The 27,916-nt window shown below is 36.9% G+C and overlaps 2 protein-coding genes across 9 annotated transcripts in view; one reads left to right on the top strand and one right to left on the bottom strand.

Annotated features, from left to right (window-relative positions):
- TRIP13 (thyroid hormone receptor interactor 13) overlaps positions 1 to 3,178 on the bottom strand; it is a 12,771-nt gene extending 9,593 nt beyond the window's left edge. Inside the window, exons 1-4 of one of the 3 annotated variants that reach the window (XM_027675981.1) lie at positions 3,160 to 3,178; positions 2,700 to 2,802; positions 972 to 1,137; positions 536 to 665 (exon numbers count right to left, since the gene is read on the bottom strand). In XM_027675981.1, the coding sequence (XP_027531782.1) occupies positions 536 to 665; positions 972 to 1,137; positions 2,700 to 2,791 (388 nt within the window). In that variant the 5' untranslated portion in view covers positions 2,792 to 2,802; positions 3,160 to 3,178. The other 2 variants (XM_027675980.1, XM_027675982.1) reach the window with 2 other exon arrangements.
- On the top strand, positions 3,174 to 27,916 carry BRD9 (bromodomain containing 9). 6 transcript variants are annotated; one of them, XM_027675976.1, is made up of 18 exons: positions 3,174 to 3,319; positions 4,256 to 4,476; positions 6,155 to 6,287; positions 8,000 to 8,060; positions 8,971 to 9,115; positions 10,270 to 10,380; positions 11,208 to 11,320; positions 13,379 to 13,468; positions 14,278 to 14,410; positions 16,660 to 16,735; positions 17,994 to 18,089; positions 18,823 to 18,955; positions 19,734 to 19,845; positions 21,442 to 21,480; positions 21,927 to 21,998; positions 23,302 to 23,404; positions 26,041 to 26,208; positions 26,917 to 27,916. In XM_027675976.1, the coding sequence occupies exons 1-18, from the start codon at positions 3,247 to 3,249 to the stop codon at positions 27,015 to 27,017; spliced, it is 1,980 nt and encodes a 659-aa protein (XP_027531777.1). In that variant the 5' UTR covers positions 3,174 to 3,246; the 3' UTR covers positions 27,018 to 27,916. The 6 variants fall into 6 exon arrangements, with proteins under 6 accessions (XP_027531777.1, XP_027531776.1, XP_027531775.1 ...); XM_027675975.1 differs by having other exon boundaries at positions 11,205 to 11,320; XM_027675974.1 differs by having other exon boundaries at positions 11,145 to 11,320.

Raw genomic sequence — 27,916 nt, 5'->3', positions numbered from 1 at the left:
CCAGCTTCCCCAAGCTCAAGATAGTAACAGGCAGGTTGTGCTCTACTGCAGAGCAAAGCCTTATTTTTCTCTTCAGAAAACATTCTGAGGACTCTAGATCTCTTTGTTTGTCTGTTTCAGATATAAAAACGACACTGCCTTGGGGGCTGGAAGCCAGCAGTGAGCTCTGGAAAATGAGTATTTAAAGTGATGAGTTTCCTGGGAGTCTCCAAGTCAAAATTTGGAATGCAGCTTGTAGGATTAAAAACTTCAATGCTTCTGATTATGACTATACATTTTAGACCACAAGACCAGTTATTTCCACACATCCATGAATTTTATAGAAATAAATGACGTGTTTTGGAACCCCTGTAGCAGTTCAGTCAAAACCATAAAGAAAAATGTCCAAATATATTGGTTCCATAGACAAAGGACAAAGTTAAACGATATATACAAATAATACCTTTAACAGATAACCCTATAAACCCTTCCAGCCTTTCCAAGGTTTTCTTTCATTGTAATTGCTCTAGACCTTCCAGAAATATCACACAGGTACCTGCTGGCAGCACCCAGTGGTGAGCTGCAGTGATATCCTCATTTTCTTCTTCCAGGTTCTCAGAGGTTGGTCCTTCTTCATTCAGATGAAAAATATGCAGAGAAAGACTGCTTTTGCTCAAGTCAATAGGCTAGAATGAACATGAAAAGACTTCTAATGCATCATATTTCTCATTCAAAGCCAACTATAACAAAAGACAGCTACAGTTTTCAGCTGGCATTCATCTCTGAAGCCTACTATTTCTGTTTCAGACCTTACTAAGCAGTGTAGGCCCAAAAAATTAGCCATGTTTTCCTGGTTATATTAGTCAGCCTAATAAGAGATACTACGTCATCCTATAGACCTTGTCTTGCTTATGTCCTTAGGCCACCACCAATCTACCTACAACTAGTTCATGGGCATATGAACAGAGCTGTACATTCTTGACTGCAAATACCTGTCTGTCTTTCAGCTTCAGCTCCGTATCCACAATCGACACAGACTGCACATTGTTCTTAAGAAAACTGTCATCAAACTCTGTCCACTTGTAATCACCAAACACGATGGTATGTCTGTTCAACAGCTTTAGGACACTCATCCTAATATCTTCTTTCTTGGCCGCACTAACAATAAAGGAACACCATTACTACATGGCATTGACATTTATAAGGAAATATGAATTAGTGTCAGAGTGCATTATTTCATACGCTAAACCTTCATGGAAAACAGATTCCATCTCACACATACAAAATCAACAAAACAACCAAAAAAAAAACCAATACAAAAGAACCCACTTAACTCCCCCACGACATTCTGCAGGAAAAAAGAAAAAACCCTATCAAATTCAGTCGGTTTGCAAAGGCAACAAACTTGATACTTGTTTTTAATTTGTGCATTAAAAGACACAATCCAAAGAATACTGTTTGCTCTGTTTGAAGTCATATCAGGGGACACAGAATGACATAGCTAGAAGATTTCAAGAATGGAAATCAGTTATGCAATCTGATTGTGTTTCAGCAGAAAAAACAGAAAAACTCATAGCCAAGCTACCAGACTGAATGTGGTAAGATTAACTTGGAAGCTCCATTATACTTTCAAGTCTGAGGACAGCTGATACCTTGGGATGGGGACATACTATAAGGAGAATTCCAGTAGAAGAGAAAAAAGCTACAGGAAAAGGAATGCCATTTGAAGATTTCAGAAAGGCTTTAACTTGGTCTTGCAATTTCAGTGATGTATAACCAGTGCAAATTCCAAGTTCCTTGTTTTTTAAGCCTGACAAAAAGAGAGCAGTGGATATTTTACAACTTGATTTTTGCAACAACTTGGACACGCTCTCTCATATCTGGCTATCGTATCCAGATAGCCAGACTGTTAAGATAAGGACTGGATAAATGAACAGTGAGGTGGTTGGACTGTCCAGCTCAGAGGGTTGTGATTATTAGTACCAAGACTAAGCAGAGCTGCCAATAACTCAGGCTGGAAAAGGTGGGGGGGTACCGTTAACACTGTTTTTACACCCTCATTTACACCTTTGACAATGGAATGGAAAGCAATTGCAGCAAGTTTATGGATAACTCCAAAGCAGGAAGACTGTCAGTACTCTAGAGAGCAGGGCTGCCATTCAGAGGGACCTCTGCAGGTTGGAGATATAGTTTGACAGGAACTTCTTGAGGTTCAACAAAAGTAAACATGAAATCCTATCTCTCCATTCACTGCTCAGATAACAGAACAGAACAGAGGTCAACCTGATGAAGAGCAGTTTTGCAGAAAAGGGCCTGGGGTACTGGTGGACAAAATGGCAGTGAGCCAGCAGTGTGCCCCTGCTACAAATAAGGTCAACCTTATTTTAGGCTGTGCTACCAAGAGTGTCAACATTAGGGAAAGCGATTCTTTCCACGCCTTTGTGGGACCATATCTGGAGTACTGTGTGCAGTTTCAAGCTCTGCCATAAGAGAGACAAGGATAAACCAGAGCAAGGCCCGAATGTGGCCACCAACTTGATTATCAGATGAAATTGAGAGAAATGGATTTGTTCAATCTTAGGAAGAGACACTTGCGCGGAAACTCCTGGGAGAGCACAGAGATGGCAGAGCAGAGTCCTGTGGGCTCCTGAGGGTGCACAGCAGGAGGTCAAAAGGAAACAGACACAAGTTACAGAAAGTTACGTGGTGATCAGAGAGACCTGCTCGATTTCTGATGAACTTCCACATGGATCTGAACGTTGTCACACACGTTTGGGAGCGCTTGCTTCAGCTCCCCTGCGGCATCATCCATCCTCCTCGCTCCTAGGGGAAAAGCGATACCAAGGAGAAGCAATTCCCAGGGCCTGCTACACGCCCAGGGCACAGCCAGTCCTTTCCCGGTGCCCCGTCCGCGTGCACCTCGCCCAGGCAAGGATCGGGATCGGCACTTCCCTCCCTCAGGAAATGGCGACGTCAGCCTCGGGATACGCCACGAGCGCGGCCGGACCGCTCCTGCCCTCAACGCTGGACACAGGGAATCACCTCACGGCAGGCACGGTCTGGGAAGAGACGCGCTAGCGCAGCGGGGAGGAGCGCGGGACGAACCCGAGGCAGCACACTGCAGCCGCTGCCCGTTCGTAAAGGGCGCGCTGTGCAGAGCAGGGCGGGTCGGCCCCTCACCCGGATCTTCCTCCGCCCGGGGTGGGAGGGTCCGCCCGTCCCGGCGCTTCCGGCGGGGCTGGTTCAGGCTCCGGCGCTGGCTGTGCCATGGGGAAGAAGCACAAGAAGCACAAAGCGGAGAAGGCAGAGTGGCGCTCGACCTCCGCCACCGCCTACAGCGGTAAGCGCCGGGGGAGACCCTCTTTGTGCCCGGGACACTCCCGCCCCTCCCTCCGCCCTGGCTGTCGGCGGGACCCGGCATCGCTGCAGGGCTGGGGGGCTCACAGGGACAGGCCCTGGTTTAAGTGCCGGGGCTGCCGGCGACGGGGGCGGCCTGAGGAACGCGGGGCGAGGGGTGGGTTGTGAGCCCGGGCGTCTCCGTGGTTCCTGCGGCTGTTCCTGATGGGATCCGGTCTCTGCGGTGCTCGAGCGATGCTTAATTTCACCTTGCTCTGACAAGAATCTTGCAAAGTTTTCAGGGAAAGCCGAGGAGTAGGTTTCTTCCATGTTACGGGTTTGTGGAAAATCACAACGTAACATGTGCTGAACGACTGTCTATTAGTTTGGATTTATGAGTCTTAGGTATTGTTTTCTTTCCAAATGTATTGTGTATATTTTTGACCTGCAGCAAATTCTTACAAACAGTATTTCTAGAAGAAGCTTTGGAGCTGAGGGTCTTTAGCCTGAAGAAAAGGAGGCTCCGGCATGACCCTGTCACTCTGTACAAACACCTGAAAAGAAGTTGTAGCCCGGTGGGAGTTGGGCTCTTCTCCCAGGGAACTAGTGAGTGATAGGATGAGAGGACAAAGCCTCAAGCTGCGGGGGAGGTTCGAGTTGGACATTAGGAAGAATTTCTTTGGAGAAAAGGTGGTTTTATATTGGAATGGGCTGCCCAGGGATGTGGTGGAGTCACTGTCCCTAGAGGACAGTTTAAGGAAAAACTGGATGTGGCACTCAGTGCCGTGATCTAGTTGACATTGTGGTGTTCAGTGATAGGCTGGACTCAATGACTTCAGAGGTATTTTCCAACCTAATTGATTCTGTAATTGCTGTGTGCTATCATCTCTCTGTGCATTTATGAAATGTTGGGTTTGGTTTTGTTTTTTTTTTAATTTAGATTATGTGGATAAACCTTTGGAAAAACCTTTAAAGCTGGTGCTTAAAGTTGGAGGAAGTGAAGTGACCGAACTCTCTGGGTCAGGGCATGATTCTAGTTACTATGATGACAGATCAGATCATGAGCGAGAACGACATAAAGAAAAGAAGAAGAAAAAGAAAAAAAAGTCTGAGAAGGAAAAAGAAAAGCATCTAGATGATGAAGAAAGAAGAAAGAGAAAGGTAAGCTGAGAGTTTTAGAATTCAGGCATAGCAGCCACTATCCTTGCTAATCAGATCTAAAATCTGGTGCAGAGTACCAGAGCTTTTTTTGTTGTTATTTGTTTAAATCACTATTCCAAGAGGCCTACTGTCTGGACTCAGCACTTCATAAATTTAGAAAACCTTTGTGTGTGTATTGGTGTATTTCTGCCATTTAAATGAGATATATACTCGTGGTGATTCTATGAACAAAGTAAAAGCTTCCTTCTTGTAACTGCTCATTTTTCTTATTTATTTGCTTTGAATGAATACTTCCATTTTTAAGTTGGATGTTTTGTATTTCAGCCAGGTCACAATCATGTTTTGCTACCCTTTCAGGGAGGGTATTTTCAGCTTTTCAAATAAATCTTGGTTGCATTTCTCTTTCTGACATATGCCAAGTTACTGGACATTGAAATTGATATGTTTACTCAAAACAGCTTTCTGAGATCTGATCTGTTGAGTACTGTAGTACAATAGTTAGATTGGCTCTTAGAATAACCTTCATGCAAGGCTTTGTGACTTTGCTAGTAGCAAATGGTGTGGTCACCTTAATTGTGTGTGTTGAACCTTGAGGAGTTTGATTAAAATCAGCAAGAAGGCATTGACAGTACAGTTCCTTGTACAATTAAATTTTAATAGTATTTCTTTTGTGTACTAATGATTCTTTGACCTCTCTCCTTTTTTAGTTCTTTTTTTGTTATGTAGTTTTGCTCATATCATGATTTTTTTGGTGCTACTTTGTATGGGTTTGTGGCTAACATCTGTGATTTCCAATTGACTTGTTAGACTCAATTACTTGAAAGTGACATATCTCATAGGATCATTCAGAAGCTCTTGAATACAGCATAGACAGTGCAAAATTTTCTTAGTACAAATGTTTCAGTTAAGAGTATGGCTGGGACTTGAAATATAGCAAAACAACTGTCCTTCATACAAGATACTGCATCATCAATTGCCTTTACTAAGTTACAGTGTGGGGATTGTTTGGATTTTTTTCCCGGAACTTCATTATTGGTGCATTCAAAATAAGCTAACAGATAGTTAAGAAGCAAAACTGCAGACTAAAGAAGGCTAATGAAAATATGCTTTTCCGTGAAAACATGGATAATGACTGCAAGATTATAGGAATGATTTAGGCTTGCCTTTGCTGTGAAGCTCAGGAAGAGATCATTAATTGCCACCACTGTTACAGAGCAGTCCTTGTGGTTCTTTTGTGGGCTTTGTGAATTATCACATACTTTACTCATTCCTGTTCAATGCACCAAACAAAAGCACACTGATCAAAGCAGAGCGGCAGACTGATCTTTACTGAATAGTAAATTAACTTCCTTTGCTCTCTGGTGTAGCTTGTTATCATGAAATTTTACATATAAATAGCTTCAGAGTTCAACATTCTTTTCAATGGAAGTACAGTAATGATAGTACAATACTATGTTAAATACAAAGTAGCAAAAGATGAACAGTTTAGTTTTAATTGGAGAAGAAAATTGAAAAAGTGATAGTGAAAATATATGCAGTGTTGTTTAAACCCTATTATGACTCAGATATAGAATGATTTTTCCATATGAAAGAAATCACTATCTCTTTCCTTTTGGTGTGTGGGATTGCACATTCCAAGTATGTTCTTCTAAAAGATGTCTTCTTCCTGCTGTGCTAGGAAGAGAAAAAGAGGAAAAGGGAGAAAGAACAATGTGACACTGAAGGAGAAACTGATGACTTTGATCCTGGGAAAAAAGTAGAGGTTGAACCTCCTCCAGATCGTCCTGTCAGAGCATGCAGAACTCAGCCAGGTGAGCAGTGTGAGAAATTAAATTATTTTGGTTGTTTTTAGAAGCATGCACAACGAAGTTTTGTCAAAGGTACCAAAATGTAAAGTTTTCATGAAGATTTGCTGAAATCTAGGGACTTTACTTTTTCCAGCGTTTAGAACTTTGCGTTGTCTGAAAAGTCAGTATTCCTCATGGTGCTTACAGGTTTTAGTAGGTTTGTTTCCAGGTGACTGAAGTTGCCAAGGACATCTGTCTCTGGCTTCTATTACTTGGCAGAATAAAGCTAGCATAAAAGTATTATTGTGCACAGTGTTCCCCTAATGCCTTATCCTTAGCATTTACCGAACGGTGATCAAAATGTCTGAAATTTCAGTTTTCCTTAGTTCAAGGCAAAAAAAATCTTGTGAAGACTGCTTAGTTGTTGTTACAGTCTTTTTTTTTATAATATATGTTGAGTTTTAGTATCTGTATTTTCATTAACAGGAAATTGTGATAGGGTGTCTCTAAAGACCATAGACACCCCCCCCCCTTTTTTTCATTTACCAATCCTTAATTCTTGTCACCAACCAAAATATTTATTAACTGTGTGTGGCAACTTCTGTGTGTTTATTCATTTCAGATTTTGTCGTGCTTTTTCTGCCTGTAGCTGTTGCTTGATAGTTAAAACTCTACATTATCCAGTGGAAACTTTTACTTAAGAGAATTTTCAAATACATCATGATCTCAGTTACACATATGCTTGAAAGTGGAACCCGGTAGCAAAAAGCTGTGTCTTTAGGAATATTGTGTGTCTTGTCTTTGGAATACTGCCCCTTGACTGGTCAAGTAATTAATTGAGGAGTTTTCTAATTATGACTGGGCATTAAATTGAGGAATGTTGGCCATCAACTGTCAAGATAACTGAAATTTTCTGGTCAGAGTTTTATGTCTCGGGGTAGTCAGGAACCTTGGAAAACTGACAGGCTAAAAACTAGTCTCTTTATTATTCTATTTTCATCTGCTTGTAAAATGATATTTCAAAGCATATGAATTACCTTACCTGTTCCAGTTAAGAAGGGAAATGTCGCTCCAATATCATGGTGAAGAGTTGGAGTTTTAATTCCAGATTTCAGCATGCTGCTTGTTTAGTGTTTCAAACTTCACATTAAAGGCAACCACTCTGAACTATGGAACAAGTAATTAACGAGTAGTATTAATTGTGTAATTTTTACCTGTACAGGAAGTGAAATTGTAATCAGTATCTCATGTGCCAGCAAATCTGCATCTGTTTGTCACTCAGTGATTGAAAAGTTCAGAGAAGCTAATTGCATGGGGTTAATGGTAAAGAAACCATTAAAATTGCACTGATAACATGTTGTAAGAATGTGGATTTCCCAACTGCATGATTTCAGCAGCCAAGTTTCACTTTTCCTTTAAAAATATATAACATCTTATTTTAATTTTATTAATATATGTTCTTAGAGCTACTAGACTTAGCATTACATCTGACTTAATGTCTATTAGTTTTTAATGTGATGAAAGCTCAGAAAACAGTAAAGGAGAAGAAATAGGTACTGTATGCTTAGAAATCTGATATACTTCTGCTTTGAAACCTATGTCATGCTGAGCTTCAGATATACTACAAGCTGTACTTTTACTTAAGATATTCTCTCTGGTATTTATGTTTTTAAATAAATAAATATACCTATATTCTCTTTCCTTGCACTTATCTGTGTTTTCATCTCAAAATGCAGCTGAAAATGAGAGCACACCGATCCAGCAATTACTAGAACACTTCCTCCGCCAGCTTCAAAGGTATAAACTGTATTGTATGTTCATTCTGTCGACGGTGTCTAATGCGTATTTATATGTGTTACTTCACAATTTCTTCTCCTGGTTTTATGTTTGAAAATAGTGCCTGAAGACTGACTGTAGTATATCTGTTAACCTTTGCAATCATGCCAGACCTGGTAGTTTTTAAAGATTAGTTTGGGAAAATTAATACCAACTTGTCAATTCTAGCATTTAGCTGGGAAGTAAGTGTTTTGGGCCAGTGTAATTGCCATTTTAAATTTATTAAATAGTGATGATTTAATTTAGGCATTAAAACCCAGTTATGATTCTGTAATACTTTAAAAGATTGAACTGTTTTAATTTAATTATGTTTATTTCTGTGTCCCCTGTCAGATACAAAATAAATTTATACCTGCTTACTTGATAATCCCCTTAATTTGGAGAGGCTTTTTATTTTACTGTTTTCAATAAGATCTTAAGCCTGTATCTCATGTTAAAAAAAAAAATCCTTTTTATTACATAGCAATAAGCTGAATTTGGAACTACTTCAAAAATATTAAACATCGTATTTATTTTTAGAGGACCTTATGAACAAGAAGAATTGGGGTTTTTTTACTCAGTGAAGCCAAAAGACCAATTTGGAGTGTAGAGATGTAGAAAACATACAAAAATTAATTAAAAAATACAAGAACTAGCTTGAGTTGATCATTGAATTGAAAGACTTTTTTTAATGTGTTTCAAAAAGTCTACAAAGGTATAATCAAAATGCTTTCCTTTATCAAGAAATTTCTCAAACGTGCTTCTGTTTTATGAGAATGCTTTTAGTGTTTTTTTCTTTTATAAGTGCTACTACTATGTCTTTAATGTGGAATAAAAACAAGAACTGTTTTGTTTGCTGCTATAAATCTAAATGTATTGTTTTTATTTTTAGGAAAGATCCTCATGGGTTTTTTGCTTTTCCAGTCACGGATGCCATCGCTCCTGGATATTCCATGATAATAAAACACCCTATGGATTTTGGTACGATGAAGGAAAAAATTGCAGCAAATGAATACAAATCAGTCACTGAATTCAAGGTGAATTAATAAAGATGTAGATATTTCAGAACTAATAAGAAACTGAAGATTCTTTTTAACTGTAGAAGCTTTTCTGACATTAATTAATGTGCATTTTGTTCAGAACTGAGCACTTTTGTGTATTCAGGGTGTTACGAATACTCTGTATTTGTCAGATTCTACTACAAATTACTGTGGATACCAAGAACATGTTCTGAAGTTCTATGGAAAGCATGCTGCTAAACTTATACAAGAGTGAGGCTATCACAAAGACTTAAGTGGTTGAAGAACCTGGAGCTCTTTTTTCCTCTCCCTGCCTCTCCTTATTCTTTTCTTTTTGAATCTAGACCTGGTTAGATTGATTAAAATGTAATTTTGACTTGTCTGCAAGAGAACTATGGATATACTGAAACTTCTTGTGTAAGAGTCTATAACAACTACGTATTTTTTAACTTTAATTGTCTTATTTTCCATATGGCTTCATTTGAAATGGCAGACAGTTACTTGGCAAGTTTATTGGCAACTTGCCATAGCTAATTTATGTATTGTTATTGTTGTAATACTTTATTAGATGCATCGTGGTCTTACAGAGAGTGCAGTAAGAAATCTTTTCATGATATCGCCAGCTCCTGGAAGGAAAGGAGTTTTCCTTAACTGATCCCTGAAGTTCTATTGGGGAATTACTAACAGAATTACTGTTTCCTAGAGTGGTGTTGATATAACAATAAACTTGGCAGAGAGCACTGGCTTACTTCTCAGGGTTAATCTCTTCTCTTGAAAGGTCCAGCAAGGTGAACAAAGAATGGCTTATATTTCTTACAAGTGCTTTGACAAAGATTATTCTGTTTTGTTAGGTATGCTATAGAGCTTTATAGGAAATAGTAAAAAAATATTTATAATAACCTTGCCATCAGCAATGCCCTCGAGTCTCTAAATTCTGGCTTGCTGGACTGTCTTATTCAACTACTTAAAAAGGGAAGTTTGGGAGCATCTTGAAGAAACAAAAAAGGCTTGTTTGCATTTCTGTGTTACTTTTTGTCTTGCATTTACTCCATGAATTTGCTGCTAAAATATTACTGTGTTCGTCACAGAGCTACCATGGTGGAATGGTATCTTCCAGTCATTTAATAAAGGACTTAGAATTTCTAACAGTTCTTTTGTCTTGTATTTTACAGGCAGATTTTAAACTGATGTGTGATAATGCAATGACTTACAACAGACCAGATACTGTTTACTACAAGCTAGCCAAGAAGATACTGCACACAGGCTTTAAGATGATGAGCAAAGTAAGAGACCTATTAAAAACAGAAAACAGTTGGGTTTTTTTTTGTTGTTGTTATCATACTTAAAGGAACATAATTAGTGACAATGATAAATGTTATTTCATCTTTCTGTGTTTAACCATAGCAATGCCTGTTAGTGCTGCTATATTTAAGGGCTTGATAGCATTCTTATTATAACTCAGTAATTTTTGTTTATTTCTCAACTGTATCTGCACTGCAGAAGTCTGTAGGAGTTTCTTCCCCTGGCCTCAGTGGAAGCAATTAAGATTCACATATATAAAACCCTATTGCCAAATATTGCTTCTGGCTGAAACTTTGAAAACAAGATCTCATTTAAGTTTTACTTCTGCATAAACAAGAAAGCTCTACTTTTTACAAGGTGTTGGGTGTGGGGGAATTTTCAGGTGTGTTGCAAATACACTTTTTACTCAAATAGAGTTGTTGGCTTTTAAAATGAAGTTTTGGTGAGCTGCTCTGTGTGCACAAGTTGTGTGTGTGTGTGCATGTGTTACAGTGATGGTAAGTTTTGTGTAAAATAGTTGGTTTTGTATATGCAGTTTGTTTGTTTGTTTGTTTCTCTCTTGATAGTTGGGCTGCAGAAATTCTGATGCCATGCTACCATGACCAAATCATGTTGCATCGCCATTGGAAACGAGACATTAAGAACAAAATAAGGCCATGGCCATTCCCATCCCATCCCATTATCATAGCATCTTGGCTATGAGGGAAAGGTTAAGTCCCTGCCGCTCTGTCCTTTCTGATTCTAGGAACGGCTGTTAGCTTTGAAGCGCAGCATGTCGTTTATGCAGGACATGGATTTTTCTCAGCAGGCAGCTCTTCTGGGTGATGAAGATACAGCAGTTGAAGAACCTGTCCCTGAAGTTGTTCCTGTACAAGCAGAGACTACCAAGAAATCCAAAAAGCAAAATAAAGAAGTTATTAGGTAAAGGTTTTAATGGGCATGCATACTGCTTTGTTGCAGCTTTTGTAATATTAGAGAGCAGCAAAGAACTGAGGAAAAAACCCTCCTTTCAGCCTTTTTTGTTGAGGTCCATAGGATAAATGGACAATTTTATTGTATTTTGTTTGCTTGTTTATTTACAGAACTTGTTTAATAACCCAGTGATTCCCAACTTGAAACAAACAATTCAAAAGATGACTGCATATTCTTTTAAACACTTACAGTGAATGTCTATATAGATATTTTTATTATTCTTTATATTAAGTAATGAGTAGTTTCTTCTCATGATGTTTAGAAATTTTACTTTATTTTGAATATAGCCACGAGTACCTTTTGCATTTTGTCCCTTTTTTCTCCTATTCTAAAATGGATGACTGTATCAAAATGTAACAGGATCTTTCTGGGAGGGCAGAGTGGTCCCAGATCAGTGAATGATTTTATTTAACTTTAACTTTGTCTGGCATGATGTGTAGATACAGATAACATCTCCCCAGTGAAATCTTATTAAGCTTCTTTATAAAATACATTGCTAGTGCAATAGTAATCTTCCAGCTAATAGGCACCCCCATTTCACAAAGCCATGGTTTTTAACAGCTAAAATCCAATTTTAGTAACATTTTTTTGAATCTAAATGTAGTCAAGTTATTTTAGGAGATCTTAGCAGAAACTGTAATTTACAAGCAACTTTTATTCAGTATTCTTGCATAAACATCCAAAGACAGATGTTGAATTTAAATTGTAGAGTATTATCTCAGCTGCAATTTTAAGAAAGAAAACCTGTAACAGAGCATCACTAGTTATGTCTTAAATAATCTGATCATGTGGATATGTTCTGCAGGCTTCTTTCCTAAACCTTCAAAGTAAAAAAGTTGAAATGTCTTGTCTCATTTTTTTTAAAAGTGAACTTTAGAGTTCTAATCAGCCAGATCTTTTATTTTCTTTTACCCTTCAAGAATTTTTGTAGTCCTCCTTAATGTCTGGTGAAAGAAGTGGTATTTTAATGTAGTTGTTTTGTGGAAATAGAAGACTGCAACATGTATCTTTAAAAAAATTTCAAACAGAGTAGTTTTTTTAGTGGAAACTATTCTGTTGACAGCATGCAGAAACATACCTGTTGCTTTATAATGGAGAACTAACAAAATGTCATTTGTTCCTTCTTTTTTGAACTGTATATAGCAATCAACTGAAAGCACCTTTATGAGGGGGAGGTAGTTTGGTTTTTGGTTCTTTGTTTTTTTTAGGAGATACACAATTTGTTTTGCATGGTGCCCAGGATTAATTCTTGCATTAACTCCACTACAGGAGTATTTTCGTACCTTGCCAAAGAGCAAGCAAATGGCACTGCCAATCCATGTAGTACTGCTCCGTCTTTAATATCTACCTTAACATACAATTCATGTAGTTAAAAATAACTGACCTTTGATTTTATTTGGGTACTGGTTTCTTTGCAATGAGTTTGTGATATGAATTTACCTTAATTTACCTTCCTGTTCTTTTCAATGTTTATGCAACTTTAGTCGTTGGAATTAATTTGTTTTTTCTAGTTAACTTGACCTTTTAAACACTTGTATTTTTGCATCAGTAAGATTGGTATTATTCTTTCTGATGAACAGTAAGAGCTTTGCGGGAAGAATTGAACCTAATAGTGGATTTTTTGCCTTTGCATTTCGCAGTTATAAAAAGGGAAAGAGGGAAGTCAGTGCTTGGAAAGTGTTAAAGCAGCTTAGACCTCTATACTGTAGTTTAAAAAGTGACTTCATCACTTGGACGTCCTAATGTTTAAGTAGTTTTTGAAAGTTTTGTTCAGGATGTTGCAACCTTCTGAACATTCTCTTATAATTCTTGTCCTTTAATTATTCTGTAGAGTGTGATAGAAAGTGCCAGTTGTTGAGGAGTTTCCTGCTGTGTACACCCTTTCTTAAGTTTCAATGAAACAAAAATCGTATAACACATTTGTCTCGTAATAGTATGATCCTGTGATCTTTTTATTGTCTTTAATAGCAAAACTTACTTGTGTATCGGATCTGAATCTCTATACAGAGAGAAATTCTTAGCTAAGCAAATGGAAGAAGATAACCCAGGAGAGAGAAATGGATTTGGTGTGAGGAGATGCTCTACCCAGTACCTAAGGTGTTTGGCCCTAGTGTCTAATGTCCCTATAATGCCCTGAAATATTTTGATGTACCACGTTTATTTTATATATAAAATATAGTGAAGACTGCCATATTCTGTGATATCTTCACACTTGTCCTTATGATATTACCTACTTCTGATTTTATGTAATACCTATGTCCTGTTCCATCTTGGGTATGCTTATCTGTTACAATTTTATTTTTCTGGTGCTTTAATGAAAAGGGATCTACTGAAAGATAAATGTTTAATTCAGTAATTTCAATCACAAGGAATGGTGTGATTAATACTGATTAGGAATGCTAATTGCCAATACTAACAAACACAGGAAGTAAAGGTCTCCCTGTTAGACTGGGAGCTGTGTCCTACTGCAAGCAACAATATGATAAGCCTGTTGGTTTTTTCCTCTGATTAGTTACATAGTTTCCATCCCTCATCAAGTAATATCTTCTCTGCATCTTTCTGTTTGGAATTTGTGAAAATAGCATATTCATGCATGTGGGAGACTAAGGATACATATAGCATTCACCTGTATTAATGCAGTTTTACTCCCAGTCTCCGTTTTGTAATACTTCACTTTCACCAAGGTACAGAAACTATTACATTTTTGAAATTCAGTAGTTTAGTAGTTCTCAGCTTCTGCTCCAAAACTTCAGTTCATAATATGATTATAATTCCACTTAAATGCTGAAGTAGACTGACACTGGGAGAGTAGTGGGACTGATTGTTCTATTAGGAAAACCCAGAATTCAACCCTTTGTTTTGTTTTCACTTTTAATTTCTACAGCTGTTCCTCTTCTGTTTTGTAGCTGCATTTTTGAACCTGAGGGAAACGCATGCAGCCTGACAGACAGCACTGCTGAAGAGCATGTCCTGGCGCTAGTGGAACATGCGGCAGATGAAGCTCGGGATAGGATCAATCGATATCTACCCAACAGCAAGGTCCACTGCACAGTGCAGTTTGCAATTCCATTTTGTATCTGACTATTGAATGCTTTGATTCATGCTAGGAGACAGGCTTTAGTGTTGTGTTTTCTGGGACTGTAACATCTAGGATGTATGCTCTGTGTGGATTGCCAGTATGGCTGTTGTGTGTCATTTAGTTCCCACTGAAAGCCATCGTAGGGTGTCCTAAATGGATCTCGGGTTGTATTGTGTGTTGAACATCTTTGGAAATTCTGTTGCAGGAAGCAGTGAAATGTTGCTCAGTCTTGAATTAGCATGTGATTAAAATAACATCACATTCTTCTTATTGTAGCAACCTCAGAAAAAGCAAACTATGCATAAGTTGAAGTGTTATTAGGATTCCTCCTTCCCTGCCCCACCCCCCCAAGGAATTCAGGAATTTTTAAGTGTTAAATTACTGTTTCCAATGGGAAGTTTTCCATAAGAAGAGTCTGTAACCTCTTGTAGTTTTGTACCTACAAGCAGTAGCTGTCAGCTGTAGCATGAGTACAAAATACAGACATCCTTCAATAACTGAGATAAGAGAGCAGGTTTGATAGTCTTAAATGTGATTCTGATGTTGTTCCATGTGTTTGGCTTTTGTGCCCTTCCATGGGTTAGAAGGACAATGATGCCATTGGTGCAGTGTTCTCAGAACGAGCTGTTTATGGGCTGTGGTTTTTTAAGCAGTTTGATAGTGGTGGTGGATTCCTTCATTTCTTTGTGCTGGGATTGGAGTGAATGCTACAGACATTCACTACAGACCTGTATTGAGATATGTTTACACTGTTTCGGTTGACTCATGTGGACTCTTATTACTACCCTTATTCTCATTTCTCATCTGTCACTGTAGTGGCCACTGCAATCGAGAAAAGAATCAGGATGTTGCTACATCCTGACTTTTCTACCTAATTTTTTAACAACTGTGGCAGAAGAAACTTTGCTTTAAAGCATTAGTAGTGGTGTGCCTTCAAACTTAAATGGCTGTTTCTTGTTATGCAGTCACCTTAGGCTCAACTGGATTAGGAAGTAAAGCTTAAAAGAATAGTGGGTGAAGGTTTAGCTTCAGTATATTTCTGTTTCTTTAGATAATTAGAAGACTTGCTAGGATTGAAGGCTGTTTGAAACCTCCAAATTAACAGTGGCTTTTTAGAAATTCTTTAAAGCAATACCAGTCTTCTGCTAATTGCTAGCTTCACTGAAAAGGCCTTTCATGCTGATGCAGTCTGTTTTTGAGAAAGTTGCTTGAGGTGTGCAGCTCTTCATTGTCTAGGCTGTTAATCAGCTGGACAACCCACTGTGTGTCCCAGAATCTAGGTAACACTGGCATGTTCTTAGAGCTCAGCCATTGTTAACTTTTGCCATCACTTGAAGGTATTTCTCCTGTTCATTCTCTTTCCTTTCTTACCTCTGTTTTTATTATATGCCAACTTTAGCTTTGACCTCCTGTATAGAGAGAGTTTTAAAGTTTTTCAGAGGGAGGGGAGAAAAAAACAAAATAGGCGAGATATTTTTTTTTCAATTTACTTCAAAGTGTTTACTAATATTTCTGTAGGGAGAGAATAGTTTTCATTTTCCCCGTTTACTGAGAGATTGGTCTTTTTTTGCCCAATTCATGTGTAGTCAGTTTCTGGCATCAGCTTTGCTTGTTGCATCAGATCTGGCTCTATCTTTACAGACCCTGGTGTACTCTGTTGTCTTTCACATGTGTGTTTTGAGCATTGTGCTTGAGTGATTCAGTAGATCTGTCACAGCACTTCTTCTTCTTTAGGAATTTGACTATGTGTTCATAAAAGTACTCCTAATTAGAGAAAGTTGTGGGTGAGATATGAAAACAAGCAGTTCATTCTAGATTTGAAAATAAGCAGTGACTTAGATTGTGGCTAGGAGTTCTGCTTCTAAAAAGAAAGTGTGTTCTAGATTTAGCAGTCAGAGAGGCTGGCTTCATGCTAATGATAATGGAATTGAGTTTGTTTGGATGAAAACATTAGATCTGATATAGAAAGATGAATAAGGAGTTGCATATATGAACTTCTACTCCTAAGTCTTCTGTTCTGAAGCATTTGCCAAGTGGTGCTAAATAGCTGTGACCCATAATTCTCTGTATTAAAAAGTGAGTACCAGAGTGCAGGATCCCAATACAGCTAAAAATGATTTTTATAGTTTTCTCTGAAGGAAGTAACTCCTTTTTTGAGTTTGAACAGTTTTGAATGATTACTTCTATATCTTTGTGGTTCTGTTCACAGATTGGTTATCTGAAAAAAAATGGAGATGGAACTTTATTATTTAGCGTAGTAAATTCATCTGATCCCGAAGCAGAAGGTAAAAGCAGACATTTCCGGTCTTGAATGCTCTAGCAGATTTTGTACATACGGATCCTATGTAGTATAGATGAGTTTTAATTTTTTTTTAATTTTTAAACAATTTTTATTATTTTCATTAATTATTTCCCAAACCATTTTCCCAAACACCTCAAAGTTGTTTCTCTTTGCCTTCCAAATTTTCTCTCTTCAGATGCTCTGTTTTACTATTGCTAACAGTAAGAAGATAAAATAATATCTCTTTATAAGCACTTATACATTGCTACAACTTTATAAAGACTTGGAATACAAGCTTTTGCTGCAAGTACAGTTTAGTGTTAAAACCTGATAGTCTGAAGGTGAATGAAAGTGCTGTAATCCTATGTAAATGTGCAATGCACAGAATGAAATTCAGAATAATCTTTTACCTTTTTATTTCCTAATTTAAATCATTAGCTAAATTTCTTGATCTTTTCTGTTTGTTTTTTTTTTGTTCTGTTACTACTATATGCTATTTATATTGGCTTATGCTTTTCACTTGTTTTAGTTTCAAGCTCAAAATCTAGAAGTTTTGAAAGTTTGTAATGAATGAAATGTCATAGACCTAATGCTCCTGTATGGCATGTTGATTTAGCACTTTCTTCTCTGCACCTTTTGAGATTGGAATTTGTTCACAGCTTATCTGTTGTTTCATTGATGAATATATGAGTGCTTTAGACTAATCACACTGGGAGACATGAGCTTTTAACACTATTATTGTCTCAATTCTTTTTCATTTGGTAGTAATTTTTCTGGAATGAAATTGAGCATTTTGTCTGCTAACATTCCCTTCCCTATATCTGAAAATTAATAAAATTCATGTGCTTTAGTACCTCTGAAATTATGCCACTGAAAGTTTAGACAGTGATGGTCATGGTGTCTGGATTTCTATAAACGAACTACCATTTAGTCAACATAAGAAACTGCTTTTATCAGTTCATAAAATCTGGGTCTTGAATGTTTGTGAATCAGCTAGTATACATCACACATTGTTGTATACTCTAAAAATGAAATAAGTAAGCCATAGATCTTGTCAATTAGACATGGAGACATACTTACATCATGTGTTTTGAAGTTTAAATGGAGAACCTGAATTACAGTACCTATACTTAATGTATAGATTAAAAGACATTTAGTCTTTATGTTAATTGCAACATTTTAAAATAGTAAAATCTAAATATTCACCATAAATTGTACACATGAGATGCTTTTCTAAGTCTTCTTTTAAATCAAATTATTAGAGGAAGAGACTCACCCAGTGGATCTGAGTTCTCTGTCAAGCAAATTACTACCTGGCTTCACTACACTGGGTTTTAAAGATGAACGAAGAAATAAAGGTAAATGCCAAAGAACATGTTTTAGCTTTTTGTTTTTTAAATATTTGAGCAATTACTTGAAATAAAATAGTTTCAGTTTCTACCTGTCTTGATATGCAAGTTTGCTTGGTTATTCTTATAGTGTATAATTATTCCACTGACAGCAGAATGCAGTTTTAAAATGACTTTTTTGCTTATTAAACATCACTTATTTAGGAAGTTTATGGATTAATGTTTTGCCTTAGTGTTACAGCCACACTAGAAGCTTTTCAATAATGGTAGTGTGTTTTCTTTGTGGGAGATAATTTTTTCCAGACTAACTGTGCTTACAGTTGAGGGAAAAAAACTTTCAGTCACTTTTTACATCACATGACGAGGGTTTTGCAGACTGTGGATTTTTTTTTCCTTGTATTATTTATATTTTTAATAGTTTCTAATCTGCTCTCAAGAAACTGACTGGCAACCAACACTAAAGTAGACACACACAAAAAGTAGAAATATAAAAGGAGGTGTGGCCATGAATCTTTTTTTTCTGGGAGTGTGGTGCTTAACTTAGTTCTTGATTTTCCAGTAATATAAATACATTTGTTTATATGGTTAAAATAGTTGCACTGATTCTAGAGTCTGGAAGTGTCCTTGAGATATTGCTCTTGATTTCATTTGGATAAAAAAAGACACTGCACTTTTAATTTTTTTGCCCAAGTGGTCTTTTACAGTTGTGTTAATAATTTATCATCTCTTTCTTCTACCTTAGTAACCTTTCTTACAAGTGCTAGTACAGCACCTTCCTTGCAAAACAACTCTATATTTCATGATTTGAAACCAGATGAGATGGAACTCTTGTACTCAGCATATGGTGATGAAACTGGAATACAGTGTGCCTTAAGGTAAGCACTTCCAAATTAGAAAGTCTAACTTCTCATAGCAATTTTATGCAAAGTAATTTGGACTAAATGCCAACTAGGAGTGTTCAAATCCTGATATTTTATTCTAAAACTTATTTTTAAAATAAATCACTATAAAACTTGGAGCTAGCTTTCATCCTGGTTGGTGGGGTTTCTGTGCTGGTTTTTTGGTTTTTTTGCTTTTGATTGTAGGTGGGTTTAAATTATCCAATTTTATTGCAAGGCTGTTATTAGGGTCTTCAATGGCAGTATATTACAGGTTGCTAAAGTTTTAGTGTTCTGCTTTACACCTATCAGAAAATAGGTTTAAATAGGCAAGTAATAGATTTCAGTGGCTTTAAAACAGTGATATTTTTCAAGGAGTTTCAAAAGAGTTAAAGTTACTTGAAAAGGAAAATGCCACTTTTCATTAATTCTTAATCTTGGAGCAAAAGAATTAGTGGCAAGCTTTTTTCTCTTTTTAGGGTTTTGTTTTTTAAGTGACTATCAATGATAGTTCAAGTCAGAATTTGTTGGTAGTTGTGAAAAACAAGTTTGCGCACACATTTATCTACATAATATTTACATATTGTTAACAGAGAAAAAAGGAAAAAACTCTGTCTTGAAGGCCTTAATTGATTTTCTGAAGTAGCATAAAAGAGTTAAAGAAGAAAGAAAATATAGGTGTAATGTAGTGTTGTTGGGGAAAACCATATTTTGAGTTGAAATATTTTTTACGAAAATAAACATTTTCTTTAATGCTTATCTCCATTCCTGCTAGCTTACAAGAATTCGTGAAAGACGCTGGAAGTTACAGCAAGAAAATAGTGGATGATCTTCTGGACCAGATCACCAGTGGCGATCATTCCAAAACTATTTATCAGCTAAAGCAGGTGCGTTCTTGATGCACAGAAGTGTCACAAGTTCATCAGAACAAGAATGAACCTGTTTGTTTTTCAATGTTGTATGAGATGCTTTGCTTTCCACTGTCAGTTTAAGCAGCTCAAGCTTAGCTGTTCAAGCAGCCGTGCTGTGAACCAAATTACAGACTGAATTAATCAACAGAGGAGTAATTTTTTTTCTTATCTCTGGCTCGATCAGTTCTCCAACGTGGTTCACTATGTGGCTGCAGAAAGGAAGGGGCGGGGGCATGCGACATAGCAGGGACTAACCAACTGAATAGTGTTTGGGCAGTCTTGTCACTCAATGTGATAACTTACGTACCTACTTCTGAGTTATATTGCAATGCTTTTGTTGAGGTTTTTGGTGTTTTTCTTAATTGAAATGCAAAATATACTTCTTGTGGAAGGATTAATTGTTTGGAACATGGAAGTAATGTTGAAGAACAGATTAATATCACTGTACAGGTATCTTTTACCCACCAGTGTTAGCTTTTAAATTCATGTAGTATGTCTGAAGGAAAAACTTAACTTATTTACAAAAACACTTTCCTGATGGGATTCATACTAAGATTGCAGAAGAGGTTTTTCTCAGAAATGTGTATGATTCTAGTGGGAATGTTTGCATTCCCAAGACCAAATAGACTAATAGAAATTGCAAGATCTTGTTTCATGTTATTTTCACTCTGAAAACCACTCTTAGTTTGAAATAATTGTCTGCTATTTAAAATGCTGACATTGTGAATGATTGAAGAATAAAAAAAGGGAGGCAGGATGGGAAGATGGAAGGTACTTAGATTTCCTGACATGGTGGAAATGAGATTATGCTAAATCTCTGCACACAGAAAGAGAATAAAGGTGCGTGGTGTTTGGGGAAAAGGAGGCAATAGAATGAAAACCACAAGACGATCCTTCAGAATTTTCTGGCTATTTTTTACCAGTTCCCTACAGGAAAAAGACTATATGAAACAAAAAAGTTACAACCCTGTACTTTGAATACTCTCTACATATACAAATGTGCGTATACAACATAGTGAACTTATCTTTAGAAATGTGCCTTTTCCTTTTTGCCACCTTGTTCTATGAATGTGGTTCCACATGAGAATTTCTGAAGACCTCTCAAATGGTCAATAGGTATTTACACTTAAAAGTGCTGCTCAGTTGTGATATATGTTGATATATGCTGATTTTACATAATTAAATGTGTTTCAGTGATGATGTGCCATGGTGTTTTATGCTTGAGCATTTTGTGCTGCTACATTTGAGTAAGAATAGTATCTCTGAAAGTACAACCTTAGATGATTTGTGATCAGAAGTTACTGAAGTAGTGACTAAGATACTGCATTTGAATATAAAATTTGTGAACAGAGGAAATAGCATAAGGGGACTCAAAGATTAGTTAAAATGCATAATGCTAAATTATTGCGGAACATTAACTGTTACATTGTAATTGCATTGCAGATATGTGAAAAACTTAGCTGTCTCTAGCCTTCTTTTGCGCATGAAGTTTGAAAATACTTGATATTGTACAAGAAAGAGGTCTTTATTATATGTTAAATATAAGCAATTGTTAGTATCCTTTCTTTCCAGAGGCGAAACATCCCAGTAAAACCACTGGATGAAGTTAAGGTAAGTTATGCTGGCATTCAGTCTGTTTGGGTTTTTTTTAACTAGAAAAGGTGTTTGAACATTTAAGGTAGAGAAAGTGATGTTCTTGGAGCTTCCAGCATTCAAATTCTTGATTTTATTTGATGTGTATTTGTTCCGTATAGTAATGCAGAAAAAGATGGTAAGTGGAGTATAGGAGAAAGAGGAAGCTGTTAGGTTCGTCCTGAAGAGCCTGTTCTGGTTAGTTCTGAATTGTTTATGTGAATGTATATGATTGCCCTTAGAGAAGAGCTAGTCTTTTTTTTCATAAAGGTTCTACTCAAACATCACAAAATGTGATAATGTTCTGTGGTGGCCCAGGATCTTCTTGTGCTAAACCAGTAAATTACACAAGCATTATTAGAAAACATTTTTAGGAAATATAAGCTATGAAATGCTAAGATCTAAAATACTCCTTTGTTCTTTAGGTTCTGCCAGTTCTTATAAAAGAAGAACACAAGTTGCATAATACCTGTCTGGATTCTTCCAAACAGATTATGGTAAGATGGTTGGAGAGGAACAACAGAAAAAAAAACCAACATAAAAAACCCCCAAAAAGTAGTATTGAGACATTCATTTTGTTTCAGGGCAAGGATGTGCATAGTCTGAAGTAGAATATTAAAATTATAGTCTCTAGAATAATGTTTCAGTACTGAAAATTAATTCTTTGGCAGTTAGTGGCTTTATTGTTCTGTATTCTCCAGTTTATTTCAGCATGTGTAATTAAATCCAATGCAGGAAGATCACTTAGGAAACTGAAAACGATACTTGATCTGCTGATGAATATTTGAGGTTCAACCTGCTGTAAAATTGTAAAAAATCGTTAGTATTGATTAGTTTTACCACATCCATTGAAAATGTCGTAGAAAGCATGGGTAAAAAATGCATATCTTTTATGCTTTCACAGCTACTAATCAAATCTTTCTTTAAGTGGTGCGGGTTTTATCTTTCAATTTATTTGTGACAACAGAACTAATGCATTGCATTCCATGCCAATTCACATAAAAATTATATGGATCACAATATAGCAACTAATAAAATTTTATAGTTTTATAAGTATTCATTATGTTTTATGGAAAGTCATCTTTGTCTAGAAGGTGACTGGTTAAATTAATTCATTAAAGTGCTAAGTTTTATATTTCTAAAAGATAATACCTGGTTGTGTGTTGAGTGTCTTATTTCTCCTACTGGAATAGGCATCCTCAGAGACTTCTATTAGAATAGGTTTTGAAGCTTAGTGACTTTTACTTTGATTTCTAACTTTGTGCCATTACATTAGTAGTATGGCAACAGGTGTGGAAAGAAATGAAATTGTTGTAGTGCAGGCTGTATGTCATTATGCACATGTATAGAAGAAATACTAGAGAGGCCAGTTCCAGCTGATACTGTGTATAGGAAAGCCCAGCATACTAAAAATATCAATAAATCCAGTGTTCATGCATTGAGAAGATGAGGGAAAAGGGGATCTGGGAGAGGTTCATGGTAGGGACACCTACCAGGGTTCTTCTGTGAGACATGAAGGAGTTGAGTGTGTAATTGAGTTTCAACAGTTCTGGATATCAGATAAAAGATACTTAGATTACTGTGCACATCCCTTGCCATTCATACGACTGGTCTGTCGTGGAACCATGTTTGAAGTATCTGTGAATTTCAGGTTGGCCGAGATGGTTATGGATGCCCCAGTCTCAAGCGTTGTGATGCACACTTTTGAGGGAACAGATTTTGCATTTATCTTAAACATTAGAAAGTTATTATGACAGCTTGTCATTATGGCTAGTCTTTCTATTTCTTGTGTTTTAATAGGTTGGAGAATCTGCTGGGGACAGTAACTCTTCTGACTTGGATTTTCTCTCTATGAAACCATATTCAGATGTATCTCTTGATATTTCTATGTTAAGTTCATTAGGTAAGTAATTAAATATACAGGACATCAATTATGGTTTAGTTGTACCACAGACAAAATGACAGCTGGATTTGCTAAGATTAAAAAAGTGTTCAAAAAGTAGTATCAAGTCTATTTTGACATAAGTAAAAGTCTAGGGCTGGTACAAGATAAATGAACCTTGCTCTGTTTTTCCTTTGAGACATCCATGTGCTATCCAAGCTAACTTTTCTTGTACAACTGAAGAAATACAATTTTGATAGCTTTGCTTGTATTTTGTGTTCATAGTAACATAAACTTTAAGAATCAGTGTGGAGCTTTAGCTCAGAAATGATGTTACTTCATATGATGTCTTTTGAAATAACTTGGGAATTAGGTAAGTATGTGAAGCATGATCATATCACCACTTGGAATATCCCAAAACAAAAATCATAAGAAACTTCAGGTGCTGGAAAGACTTTATCCTCAGATAAGGCAGTTGTGTAAAAGTATTAGGATGCTGTTTGAAATACATGCCTTTGATAGGTATCTTTTAAATGCTAGAAGTACTGTTGCCATTTCTGCAGGCTGCTGAGCTGGTCAAATGCCTTCACAAATGTCATCCAAGCTAACAACCTGCTTATATTTTAAGATACCTTTAATTCAGAATGTGAAAGAGGCCAAACTATCTATTATAAAACATAATCAAGGTAATGAAAGACTTAAAGGAAAAGAAGATTTCTACAGATTTCATAGAATCATAGAATTATAGGAATCAACCAAGTTGGAAAAGACCTCTGAGATCATCAAGTCCAACCCTTGATCCAACACCGCCGTGGTTGCTAGACCGTGGCACTAAGTGCCACATTCAGTCACATCTTAAAAACCTCCAGGGACAGTGAATCCACCACCTCCCTGGGCAGCCCATTCCAATTCCTGATTACTCTCCCTGGAAAAAATTTCTTCCTAATATCTAACCTAAACCTCTCCTGGCACAGCTTAAGACCATGCCCTCTTGTCCTATTGCTGGTTGCCTGGGAGAAGAGACCGACGTCCCCCTGGTTACAACCTCCTTTCAGGGAGTTGTAGAGAGTGATGAGGTCTCCCCTGAGCCTCCTCTTCTCCAGGCTAAACAACACCAGCTCCCTCAGCCTCTCCTCACAGGACTGGTGCTCGAGTCCCTTCACCAGCCTTGTTGCTGTTCTCTGGACCTGCTCCAGCACCTCAATGTCCTTCCTGAACTGAGGGGCCCAGAACTGGACACAGTACTCCAGGTGTGGCCTCACCAGTGCTGAGTACAGGGGAAGAATCACTTCCCTAGTCGTGCTGGCCACACTATTCCTGATCCAGGCCAGGATGCCATTGGCCTTCTTGGCCACCTGGGCACACTGCTGGCTCATGTTCAGCTTCCTGTCAATCCAAACTCCCAGGTCCCTTTCTGCCTGGCTGCTCTCCAGCCACTCTGTGCCCATCCTGTAGTGCTGCATGGGGTTGTTGTGGCCAAAATGCAGGACCCGGCACTTGGCCTTGTTGAATCTCATCCCGTTGGAATCAGCCCATCTCTCCAGTTTGTCCAGGTCCCTCTGAAGAGCCCTCCTGCCCTCCAGCAGGATTTCTGACATAGATGCTGTTTGAAAAGCAATTGTAAGCTCTGATTATGCTGTCACACACTTTAATTTTATTTGGTTCAGTAAAAAATGAATATCCATTTTATAGATAATGTTTAAACATATCAGTTTTACTGTGAATTTCTTGTGCCACTGAAAACCACTTATGTTTTCTTCTTTGAACTAGAAGTAAATAATCATACTTGTAGATTAGTTGGCTTCCAGAGAGAGTTTATGGCATTACTTGTTATCATAATTCTTGAAAAGTTAGCAAGAATTGCATCAAAGAAAACAAAGGGAAAGAGTTTGTTTTCCTGTTTAAAGTTGAGTGAATTATTTTTAGGTCTTCAGATGAAAGAATACCATATATTGGCACATATTTCCAGTTCTTTGCAATTTCAGGTTTTTTTGGCTTATTATAAAATCACGGTAACTGGAAAAGATACTGTTCTTCTGTGATGGAGATTTCTTTGCCTCCATAAATTACATGTCCTATTTTAACTGTATTTTAAGTTAGATATTTAAGTGTTCTACTGACTTCTTTGCTGCAAACTAAATGCATTATTTAGAGTGAAGGTAGCGAGGCACTGGAACAGGTTGCCCAGAGAAGCTGTGGATGCCCCATCTCTGGAAGTGTTCAAGGCCAGGTTGGATGGAGCTTTGAGCAGCCTGGTTTAGTGAAAGGTGTCCTTGCCCATGGCAGCAGGGTTGGAACTAGATGATCTTTAAGGTCCTTTCCAAAGCAAACCATCTTATGATTTCGTGTCTGGAGTTTAAAAGATAAGTAAGACAAATTAAGCTCTTACAGCTGTTTAAATAGTGGGCATTTCAGTTCAGTTCAGTCAGTTCAGTTTCAGCTATTTCCTGTGGTGCTTTCCTTCATCTTCCAATATCACACAGATCTGCAACTGTTACTTTTTAGAAGTGTGAAGGAAAATGCAAGGTTGAGGTCATTTGTGTAGTAGACAACACTTGTGTTAATTTATTTTAGAATTTTTTTATAAGACTTGGTAATTCATGAGTCAGTGTACATATGCTAATTATGGGTTTTGGTTGGTAACTGGTGGCTCTTAGGAAAAGTGAAGAAGGAGCTTGACCATGACGATAATCATTTACATCTGGATGAAACAACTAAGCTGCTGCAGGACCTTCATGAAGCTCAGGCTGACAGAGTGGGATCCCGGCCTTCATCCAATTTGAGTTCCCTCTCCAATGCCTCTGAAAGAGACCAACATCATCTTGGTAAAGTTAGCTGTGTCACAGAAGTTGCAGTACTTGTGTTCCAATTGAAATTCGTTTAAACTTACATTTTAATTTACATGAATCTTTGTGTGAAATTACACTGATAGAACAGTGTACTGACTGCAGGATCATGTTTTAATTTTTAAATATGTATGGCAAAGACAACTAAGAAGACATACTTTTTACCTCTGGAATTAAGTGCACTAATTGTAGTTACTTATTTTTTGAGTAGGTGTGATTGAAGTAATCGTGAAGTAAATTGATACTGACTGGCAAATCCCTATAAGGATTTGCATTTAATGCCTTTAGAAATACTAAGGAGTATATAATGTTTATTTTGCTTCAGCATAGCTGCATGCAGCAACTACTACAACAGCATTCCATTGTTAACTGTAAAATTCGGTGATAAACTGCTTAACAATTTGGTGTCATTCTGAGAAGGTAGGAGATGTTGGTTGGATGATACTCAGTGGTATTTTGTATAATTTTTCAACTCAGAGTAATATGACTACTTTTCCAATTACTAAATTAGCAATTAGCTAAATTACTAAGAATTTTGTGGTTTCTTTTTCATAATCTCCCATTTAAATATAATTTAAAAGTATAAACTGAGAATGTGAAATAACCGTGCTGTTTATATACATAACTATCTCTTCATTACACTTCTGTAGTTCTAAAAGTTTTGATTTTTTGCCCCATGTTCTACAGGAAGCCCCTCTCATCTGAGTGTTGGAGAACAGCAAGACATGGTTCACGATCCCTATGAATTTCTTCAGTCTCCAGAAACCTCAAATGCCACTAGTAACTAATCTGACATGTACTATATATATTTTGTATTTTAATTGTATTATGTTTTTATAAAGTTTTTGTCCATGACAGAAACCTCAATTTTGTCCTCTTTTCTATGAGGATTCCTGTATAATATTGTTGTATATGCAGGATTAAACAGGCAAACAAAAAAAAAAAGAAAAAAAAAAGAACAAAAGAAAAAGCCTACTTAGTGCATTGTGTTGTTAGCAATGTACCAAGAACTGCTTTCAATTTGTGTTTTAAGGGAGGTTGTTGTCTACTGGTGTGTGAATCTTGACTGAAAAACAACAAATAATGTGTTAGAAAAATTCATATTTTATAGAAACTAAAAAGTGATAATTTTCCCAGAATCATGGCAGCAGTCATTAAATATTTCTAATATATTTATCTACTAGTTCTGTTGAGATCTTAATCTGAACATATCCAAGGAGAAACAAAGAACTACTGGAATTGGGATCATTATTGTTTCCCACCTCCTAATGCTAATAATCTGCAGAAGTTGTTTTTAAGCATTTCCCCATATTTTTAAATCTTTTTTTTAATCACTCTAGTGAATGCTTAATTTGAGAGTAATGGTACTTGGTAGTTGCAGTGAAATGCTCACTACAAGACTTCTACCCTGGATCTGAAAAAGATGGGTGTTTTTGTGATCCCTTGTATCTTGAAACACCAAGAAAATACAATACGTGTATTTTTTAATATGACATGTATATCTAAGTGAATGGAAAAAATACTGAATAAGGTGTGCTTTTCAGTAATTTCAAAATAAAACTTTTATAACACACTAGGATAATGCATCAGTAGCGAACCTGAGGGATTTTGTATTATTGCTATGTGCAAGCAGACAAATGTTATAAATTTACCATATTTTGTAAATATTAATAAAAATAGAAAAGCA

This window comes from Neopelma chrysocephalum, unplaced genomic scaffold, assembly GCF_003984885.1.
Source record: "Neopelma chrysocephalum unplaced genomic scaffold, ASM398488v2 Primary Assembly neopelma1_26, whole genome shotgun sequence".
NCBI classification, from domain to species: Eukaryota; Metazoa; Chordata; class Aves; order Passeriformes; family Pipridae; genus Neopelma; species Neopelma chrysocephalum.
The sequence above is the reverse complement of the archived record's forward strand: the minus strand, read 5'-3'. Positions and strand labels throughout refer to the sequence as shown.